Raw genomic sequence first — 10,343 nt, 5'->3', positions numbered from 1 at the left:
GGGGACTAAACACCCCGGTTTACCATCAAAGGTCCAGGTGTCCCGACATTTTGCTCAAAAATCTTTTTAAAAAGTCCCGGTTTTCAGCCTCTTCATGTAGTTTGACACACCCTAAATAGTTTTGTCAAAATAACGTAAACAGATGATTTTAGTTTGTGGCACCTGCAGTGAAAGCAAAATAAAAAACAAGGTACTGGGGTAATCAAGAACATTATTTTTATAAAAGGATTAACACACGTGCTTGCTCCTCAGTGCGCCGGTCGTTTTCCTTTACTTTATGTTCAATACGAATCTACAATGGTGTGTAATACGGTCATTTTGTAGCTGTTCAGTTCTGGTGGAATTTAGTCCAGACAGAGCAGCAAAAGTTTACAAGCATCCAAATCCACCAGGTCAAACCACATCAAAACCATCAATAAATAGAGCTGATGCAGTGAGTAAAGAAAAACACATGCTAAAAAATACATGTATCTTTTATTATTTCATTTATTAGTGCACTGAAATTAGCTAGCTGAGAGGATAAATAGCCTATATTTAAATGGTTTAACTAGTCTTATCAATTATTTAACAATGTGTCCCGGTTTGGGCTTTTGAAAATCTGGTCTCCTTAGCCAATTAGCACTCAATGACCTAATTAGAGAATGGCCACATTCCCCACATGGCTGTTGGCACACTCAAATGAATTGCTAAAAGATAGATTTAAAATATGGACCCTTATCCACCGATCGGCCACCCGCCTGCCTGTGACACTTTATCTGGGAAACACTGTCTTGAATTTTCACCTATCGTCTATGAACTTTCATTATAGACTCCTCTAGCCAGTCTGAGGACTGCATTGGGGCATGCAGTATCTGATAAGCTGTTCTGGAGGACACGATGAACTTTCTTTATAGATTCCTCTAGCCAGTCTGAGGACTGCATTGGGGCATGCAGTATCTGATAAGCTGTTCTGGAGGACACTATGAACTTTCTTTATAGATTCCTCTAGCCAGTCTGAGGACTGCATTGGGGCATGCAGTATCTGATAAGCTGCTCTGGAGGACACTATGAACTTTCTTTAAAGACTCCTCTAGCCAGTCTGAGGACTGCATTGGGGCATGCAGTATCTGATAAGCTGTTCTGGAGGACACGATGCTTGGGTGCACACTTGTTTAATCATTTAAATGGAAGCAATCATTCAGAACAATAATTGACAGACCAGATTAGCTCACTGTTAAGACATTTCAGTTCTCTGATGGGATATGATGAATATCCCTTGTTAAGTGATTGCTGGCTGGATCTAATGAACTAAAAGCTTTGGAAATTTTTTTTTTTTTTTTGGGGGGGGGGGGGTTGCTATTAAGTGACAAAATAGTAGCATAACATTGTTGCATCAAAGCTCTTCTAAAGGGATACATAAATAATGCAGGGCTTAAAAAGAGAGAAAAAAACATGCTTTTTTTGGTACCTAGTAGTCTGGGAGGGAGCAAGAGAGAGAGAGAGAGGGAGGGAGGGAGAGAGAGAGAGAGAGAGAGAGAGAGAGAGAGAGAGAGAGAGAGAGAGAGAGAGAGAGAGAGAGAGAGAGAGAGAGAGAGAGAGAGAGAGAAACAGAGAGTGTGGGTTGTTGTAAAGGGAGGAGCACATCCTAATGCGACAGAGCTGCAGACTCACTGAATCATCACACACTCTCCAAGAAGAGGAGAGAGAGAGAGAGCAGGAGAGAAACAATCTACAGCAGAAGCAGTAGCAGAGCAGAGCAGAGCAGGGGGGGGGGGGGTTGGAGCTGCAGCACAGTAAAGAAGATAAAGGAAAGACCCCAGCTGATCGCACATCACCACAACCACTGGGACACTTCAAGAACCTCACCACCGCTCTCCAGTCTCCAGCAGCCAGCTGACACCACTCCCCCTCTCTGATTGCAAGGTAACAAGCTAGTGTCTCTTTAGTTGGCTTCCATTAAGGTCGGTGCTTATGCTGCAACATTTATTATCCAGAATCTGACGCTTCCAGCTTCCCAGCTCCTATAATTAGCGCTCGTTGGGTGTTATATTAATTGAGTTTTGTGAAGGGATGTGCTGCTGGCAGCCCAGCGTGGGCTGAAGCTGGCCTTTTTGGTGGCAGTTATTTGGCTGCTGTGTTATAATTGGTGGCTGTTCTGTTTCTTTTCTTTATTGTGACAGCGTTCGGTTGCTGGTGGAATGAACTGGTTTACCAGCCACTGTGAGTCAGAAAGAAAGAATAGTTGCAATTGGAGGCGAGCATGGCTTAAGCCTGATCTGGAGGACCATTCTTTAAAACTGCCTGCCTACTATGCTTAGAAAGGTGTCACTGTGTGACATTTGTTTTATGACGCAGATCACTACTGTCTCTTGAGTTAAAACTACTGAACTCATCTTGCTGATCTCATCCAGCCTCCAGAGGTTAAAGGCAAATGTATTAACACCTGCGGTTTTCTGTACCACTAATCAGCTCCCTGGGCAGGCAGATAGGCAGGCTGGCGCTGCAGGCATAAACACAGATGCACTGCAGTTTAGGATAATGCCAGGGTTTTGCAGCATACTTCACTGATAATGTAAAATACCTGCCGCAGTGGTGATGCCCATCGGCATGCTTTCTTTTGGCAATGGCCCCGTAGCTTTAAAGCACCTTGGATTACATCCCATTAGTTTAATAATTAGAGTAGCCAGGTCTGTGGCACTGCCACTGAGTGGATCTGGTTGATTCAGAAGGTCATGGTATAAATCTCAGTCTGTATAAACTTAAGATGAGTTTCGGAAATCTGAACCCCATCCCTAGAGCAGGTTTCTATTTGAGATCCAGTGAAAACATATTCAGCCACCTTTGCCATATGTATGTGATGTATGTGGGGCTTCAATGCAATACCTTTCTTGGCAGTTTGCAGTACAGAAGCACACTTTTTAGGGGGGGGATGAAGAACTGATCCCACTGTCATTTTGCATTGGAAGTAAATGCAAAACTTTTGGTTGTCACTTCACTTGTGGGATGGCTGGTCTATTATTCACCAAATCCAACAGGGGTGGTTGAATACTTTTTTGAGTACATAGCCACATGGGAAGACAAACAACAAGACGACAGCATGGGTGAGTTTGAGAGATAGACAGTGAGCGAGTAGGACAGCAGACTGCTGATGAAACCAGAGACAGGAGAAGAAGAGCCATAGAGGCACGTCAGCCTCTTTCCTCGAGTGCATTCAATCCATGCTGCTGGTACAGGGCTAAGTACACATCTCATTATGAGGAGTTGATTAAGATAGATGAGATCTGGAGCCACAATCCTGCCAGGAATATCCCTTAAGTTACCACTTGTTTTTAATTAAAGCTGTAACGTTAAAAAAAAAAAATAATCCTAGAAGGTAGAACTTGTATGGGACTTTGCAATCAGTGTTCAATCAAATAAAATGTAATTACAGTGCGCTATTATATTCTACTGAATTTAAATATTCACTATTCATGATAATGCCAAAACTAATTCATAAGACAGATGCACCTCATATACTAATATTTTATTTTTTAAGGCAACAATGAGATATATTCTGTATACAATACAGGTGCACTTTATACTAACCAAACGCCAATGGTAAGATATGTAATGCTACTCAAAGAATGATAGTGTAGAATGACATTATATGTACAGTATGTTGCATATATCTATGCATACAATATACAGTATTGTAATATATGAGTTTGTATGCATTCTCTAAGGTGCTTTTTACATGACAATAATAAACTATACACGTTTGATATAGCCCTTAATTACAATGCATGAATAACTATGCAAGTATAAGACTAATCTATACAGGCTAACTATCAATGGCCACTGCAGTTATATGGTCTACTACATACTTTTGTTACCTCGTCCTTTCTTCCCCCTCCTTTACCCTCTCCCCACTCTCTCTTTCCCTCTTTTTCCTTCCCTTATTTCTTTGCTCCTCTCTCTGTGCTAACCCCCTCTCCTCTCCCTCTCCCCCTCTCTTCTTTGCTCTTTCTCAGTACCCCCCTGACTGTCATCATATGGGAAGTGGTCTGGGTATTGTCAAGTTGCTGGGCTCAGCAGCTCTTGTTTTCGCTGAGATCAGGCTGGGTTGCTCCTAGCAGCTGTGTTCGGTCCTGTGCTCAGGCAACGCTATTGATTTTCACCTTCGAAAGCTGCCTACGCTCCCATTTGGGGTCTATTAAAAATACAAATATTTTGAAAGTCTAGGTAAACACATAATAGCTGCCGTGCTATGTGATAGCTATCAATTCCACAGCATGGATACTTATACAAATATGGAGTCCCGTGAGATAAGAGAAGCATCATAACCCATCTGTGTTTAAAAGTACAGCATGTTGACCCTAATTACCGTTCAATGCAGCGGTCCTTTTCCATTGCACGTTATTGAGCATATTTAAAACTGTAGACATATTCCCAAAGATTTAAGTGACATGTTTTTTAAATACATTTGAAACAGTTGATCTGATTGATTGAAATTAATTAAGTTTGATTTTTACATAGCTGTTCTTCGACTGCTGTAGGTTTGTGTAAACTTTGTGAATAGCAACAAGCCCATATAAGTAGAGACTGCAAACAGAATGAACTCTTACAAATCTATTTTCGCTTTTGCCTTGATTAATAGAGCAAAACCAATATATTCCCAGTAATGAAACTGAAACGAAAGCCTTCAATAATTAATAAGAGCTGCAATCCAGCCTCACTGCTCAGATCTGCCAGGATTGGTTGTATTGGTCAAGGTTCTGCATTGTTTCAGGAAATCCAGACTACATAGATAACCCTTCCTCAGCTCCACAGGCAACTTAAAGACATTTCACAACATCATTGGTTCATTGACGGATTTGTCAAATGCAAGGTTCTGTTTTGAACCTGGAGTTTACAGAGTCATTTACTTAAATACTTTAATGAAATACAGGTTACGGCTTCAGCATTCGCATCCCATGTTGAAGATCTTCTGGTCTTTCTTTCTTGGTTTCTCTAATACAGCATTCCAAGCGCAGTAGGGTTCATGGTTTGGTTTCCCATAGACCACTGGAGTAAATGTAACTGCACCACAAGAAGGGTACCAGTGATAGAGCAGACTATGAGCACAAGAAAGTGGACCAGGGATACCACTGCTAGTGTAAATAAGAGATAAAGAAATGGATCGTTCCCTTGGTTGGCATTATTTTAACAGGGAGGGGAGGGGTGTGTGGATTGTTGGGTTAATGTATTAAATGACTGATTGTTTCCAGCTGGCTTTTCCTTGCATGCGTTTATTCCGAGCTCTCTAATACACAGACGCTCACACAAAGACGCACACAAGCTCAATGAGACACAGGACGTGGTTTCTCTGCTCTCTGCAGCCCCAGCATCCTCGGATTGGTTAGCACTTGCTGCAGCAGCAGTACCAGAAGCAAGCAGCTAAAGGACCTCATTCTACTCATGCCTCTGCTGCTGCCACCGCTGCCTACAATCTGAGCTGCTTCACTTCACAACACTCAGCACTTTATTATTCTACACAAGGAGCGAGGGAGTAAGTGTTACTGACTTTCATTGAGAGAGAATAGCATATAGGTGGCAAGCAGTCACACTATGAGTGTGTGAATGTGTATGTGTTCAGTTAGACTGAAGATATTCACCTGCTTGACCTCTATTTTGTTATAGTTTTACATCAGTGTGTCAAAGCTGTTTGATTCAATTGGAAAGTTCTGTTTAAAGCACCTACCCCATATCCACTTTGGTCACTGCGTGTATAATTGTTTCCTATTCTTCAAAATTCAAATCTGTTTTTTCAAACTCTTAGCAGGTCAATTTCTTGTACCCCACAGAGTTCAAATAAACAGTCAAAAAATTACATGAAATCATTGTGTCAAATGTATGACTAATTCAGTTTTAAATTATATAACATATATTTTGAGTTCACTCTCTAGGTTCACTATATGCATTGTAAAGCTATATATTTAAATGTATGACCCATATTCACCAGTATTAAATGTATATGTGCTCTCTCTATGGCACAGATTGTCTGCTTTATTTAGATTATATGTTTTAAGATGATCCACGAATATATAAATCATGAGAGAGAGAGCATAAAATCCATCAACTGTATTGATAAAACAGGATATTCTTCTCAGCAGTAAAGATTTCAAAACAACCCTCTTGGGCAAAAGTAAGAGGTTCAGAGGTTCGCAGTGATAGAATGATGAGAATCATTTCCTAACGATAAGCTTTTGTTTGGTAGTTTTGTTTTTGAGAAACGTTTTGTCGCTGTGGATTTAAAGGGAATGTCAAAGCTGACCGACTTTCGCTTCCCACAGGAGTCCCACAAAAGTACACTCACAGGCACTCAAACAGCACAAAGGGAGTTTTGAAACCTTTTTTGAAGTTCTGAAGTGGTGAGCTGATCGCCTCAGGGTGACAGGGCCACACTCCTCGCTGACCCCCACAGGTCAAGAGATGAAACTGCTTGACCATAATAGCTCTTTAATTCAGAGGAACGGGCTGCTCTGTCCTCCATACAGGAGCTATTGTCTGACTGGGACAGCCCCGCTCTTTATTAGGGGGGTCAGCTGAAGCTTGTAAGGGAGGAGTGGAGGGGGTAGGGCTGTGGGATGCACATGGAAAAGAACTCAGCTTTGCACTGAGCCTAACAATGCACCCAGCTGTGCGGTTATTTTACACCAAATCATGCCATGGTGTTATAACTGTGTGTTATAAGAGTGACTGTAAGAGGCAGCAGGTAAAATGCTCCTAAAGACATCCTTCACAGAATCCATGATTCAAACACTCAATCAATAAAATCGGAAAAAATCTTACTTAGACTTGTTTTGTCCGCTGATGCAGACAGAAACCTGAAGCGAGTTTGGGAGAGGCATGTTAAACTAATACCTCCTCATCAGCCATTTCAGTGAAACTGTAGCAAATAAAGATCATTTCTTTGTTGTATTTCTGTGGAGTTACTATAATAGCCGCTACTGCATACTTCGGTGTGGCTAGGGCTGGTTTTCGGCTTCATGCAGTCCATAAATCTTGCATCTTCCCGTTTTCATGGCTCCAGTGACATGTGAAAATGCACGTATTGATTACGTATTTATCATGTATTTGTCATTTGTGTCTTTCCAAGTGATCAACACCTATTGGCAATCTTTCTCTTTCATTTGGGCAAACAACTCTGCTTTCGTGTTACAGTAAAGTTAGCTAACTTAAAAAAAAAAAAAAACTTTCAAGATCAATTATTCATTTAAAAAATAAACCTTGGTTTCTTATACGAGAGTTGTAGCAATACCCCCTGTGCAGCAGTGACTCAGGGAGGGGTTATCAGAAGGATATCGGGGTCTAAAAGACAACATTGCTGCTGCCTTTGTTGCTTTCTTTACAGTTGGGGATGGGGTGTATAATTTCATGAAATATTAACTATATTGACTAGACCACACACAGACAGGAGCAGTGAATTAGCCCGGACAGTGAGCAGAGGGATCTCCACAGGGATCCTTAGCCACTGAAACAGAAATCCCATTGCTGTTAACTCCAGAGATTCTCTCTTGAAGCTGTATTACTTTACAATTACTGGAAGAAGAAAAATAATCCCTGTAATAAAACATATACAGAGTGTAGTAGATGGCAGACGGGAGGGGGGGTGATAATGTCATTGTGTAGAAGAGATCGATGGAAATGGATATAGGGGGATTCAAGAAGCAGGATAAAGAAGTAACACAGTATTTTGTGGTCTAGATTTTAGGCTTGGCTTCAGTGGTTTAACAGATTAAATGTGTCCATCTTCAAACATTTGAAACTGCACTCGAAGATTAAACAATATGCTAGGGAAACCGTTCGGGAAATGTTTCCACTTGGCATTTATTATAGTTTCTGATAGCTTTAGCAGAGAAGAATGGATCCTATATTTGTGTATGGGGGGGGGGGGGGGGGGGGGGGGGGGGGGGGGGGGTACAAAGCCAGGAAGTCATATTTTAATGGGACCCTAAAAAATCACTCCAGGGGAGAGCAAGAGCAGAGTTGAGATAACGGACAGCATTATTGCCAGTTCTGTTTCTAGGAAGCGGACATCCTTGGTCTATAGCACAAGTGTGGATGTCGGGACTCTGTTAAATTTAGAACTGAAATGAACAATCTGCCAGTTGTGTGGTGGGAACTCTGCCATGTACAGACCCAAGGAAATCAAGGAAGACCTTTCAGTAACTCTTACAAATCCATACACATTACAAAGGAATAGTTAATCAAGTTCTCTAATGCTTTAGAGTTGAATGAGCTGTGGTTTGTTGGGGGGGAATCTAAGCTGCACTTTGGAGAGTAGCTTCCGTAGCTGAGGGTAAGCAGTTCTGTACTGGAAGACCTCTAACAGAGCTCAAGAACCTATAGTCTGAAGCCTTTTCCTCTTTTTAGTTTTTTCATTCCATTTTAAACATATTGGGCTCAAACTTTTTAACTCCAAATCATCAAACACACTCAAAAAATATATAACTTAGATAATGTAGTGGCTTATGGGCATTCTGATGGTGTTTATAATGAATTAAGTTTATTTGGAGACAAATCCATTTAACAAAAAAGACAATTTAGCAAAAGAAAATGACACAACCGGTATTCTACTTGCTAACTACTATTCTAACTACTACAGAGCAGATTCATTGCTCAGATTGAAGGCAGATGTTTTTTTTGCACAAGGCACAGGAGAGGAGTCATTTTTCCTTTTTGGACTTGGGAATATTAAGAATGGTAAGTGGAGTGATGTGGTTGGAGCGCTTCTTGGAGCTGTTTAGTTAAGCACCAGACTGCCTGCTTGTAGTAATAGACCTGTGTAAATGATCCTAAAGATGTTTTTCTTTCTCTCTGTTACAGCTGACCCTGTGCGTGACTGGTTTCCATGCAGAGGAGCGGTCGTCTCTTTGGATTCAGAATGGGGCGTCTGTCTAATCTGGTCGCTCTCGTGTCATTGACCCTCAGCCAAGCCATTGGTAAGAGTCTCATCGTTCGCTCGCTTTTCCAGTCAGAAGCAGTTTTGTTGAAATAAAGATGTGATGCTAATGTGCAATGTGTATCTGGGGGCTGGGGAGATTTGGAAAAACTATTAAAAATGAACACTGTTATTGTAGGTCAGCAGGCAAAGGGAATGTGTTTTTTTTTTTTTTTTTTTTAGTAAATGACGAGACACTTATAAAAGATTGATGGCACAGAGCATGCTGCTCTTGTTTTTGACTGAAAGTCACCAACTCACCCCTGCTGTAAGATTCAGAAAGGCAAAACTACAGCAGCAATTTTAAAAAGCATACTTTTGTAAGTTTAATGTTTTACTTTTCTCTTGATAAAACAAAACAAATCTAAGTAAACTATATTTGTGCAAATTTATATACATGAATTCCACAGATAACCGAGGGTCATTGCATGTGAGTAGAATGCATGAATAACACACAGGGACTTGCCATTTTTATTTCTTACATTAACAGCACACATAGAAACAAGTGTTGTATTTTTCACGACACTTTGTATTAAAACAATTCCCTGCTGCTAGCCATTCTTTTGAACCTTGAGAAAGACTCTACATCCTTCTGCAGTTCTTAATAAATGAATTATTGCTTCTCTAGTGCACTGTTGTGACCTATGCTGGTTTTAGGCTGACGTGTGTGTGCGTGCGCACACCACAGGCATTAAGTCTACATTAGCAATAATGTACTGCATGTTGGAGACAACATGACAGGGATCAGAGGATAAATGAAGTCTCTGTAGAATGAGATGCAGATAAACAAGGTACTGCTGTATAAGTATTCAGGTTATTTTTTCAGAATTTCTGCTTAACATCCTCTTGCTGATCTAAATTTGCATTTAACAAGGATCATATGAATGGATTGTTTTGTATTCTGACATAACCCATCTCTGTTAGGGGGTGGATCATGTTGCAGATCAGTTGGATCCATTCTTCTTTTACTGGGAGTGTAGCAAGACAGCTGATAGTGCTGCCTGTACAAACTGGGGCTAATTTTTACCACTATGAAAGTCTTATTCCCATCCCTGATCTTATAGGCACATAACATATTTAATTTTTGTTCAGTGTGCAAAGGGTCATGTAATGGCGACTGGGCACCATCTGGTGGTTTAAGTGAGCAAATGTTATGGCATGCTGAGCTTCCAGTGATTTCAGGCTGTGCAATCCCTCCAGACCAAGGTGTTGATGAAGGCTGTCTGTCACACTTCCTTTCTGATGCTAATAAAACTTAAGGCACAAGTTAATCCTAGATGTGGTTTCCTCACTATATACCAGCATTCACTCAGTTTATAGGATCAACCAATGTATTTTAGTCATTTAGCAGACACTTATCCAAAAGCAACCAAAGGTGAGCAACAAAATGCAGAGTCAGTTA

At 40.9% G+C, this 10,343-nt stretch overlaps 1 protein-coding gene across 3 annotated transcripts in view; it reads left to right on the top strand.

Moving 5' to 3' along the window:
• The first annotated feature begins 1,642 nt into the window (after window positions 1-1,642).
• LOC121300348 (contactin-2-like) overlaps window positions 1,643-10,343 on the top strand; it is a 46,162-nt gene continuing 37,461 nt past the window's right edge. The window contains exons 1-2 of one of the 3 annotated variants that reach the window (XR_005947516.1): window positions 1,643-1,902; window positions 8,827-8,942. Coding sequence is in view for 2 of the 3 variants with exons in the window: in XM_041228910.1 (XP_041084844.1) it covers window positions 8,852-8,942 (91 nt within the window). In the remaining variant the exon portion in view is untranslated. The remainder of the gene's footprint in view (window positions 1,903-8,826; window positions 8,943-10,343) is intronic. The other 2 variants (XM_041228910.1, XM_041228909.1) reach the window with 2 other exon arrangements.

This window comes from Polyodon spathula, chromosome 25 (assembly GCF_017654505.1).
Source record: "Polyodon spathula isolate WHYD16114869_AA chromosome 25, ASM1765450v1, whole genome shotgun sequence".
In the NCBI taxonomy this organism is placed as follows: Eukaryota; Metazoa; Chordata; class Actinopteri; order Acipenseriformes; family Polyodontidae; genus Polyodon; species Polyodon spathula.
This window is presented reverse-complemented; position numbering and strand designations above follow the sequence as displayed.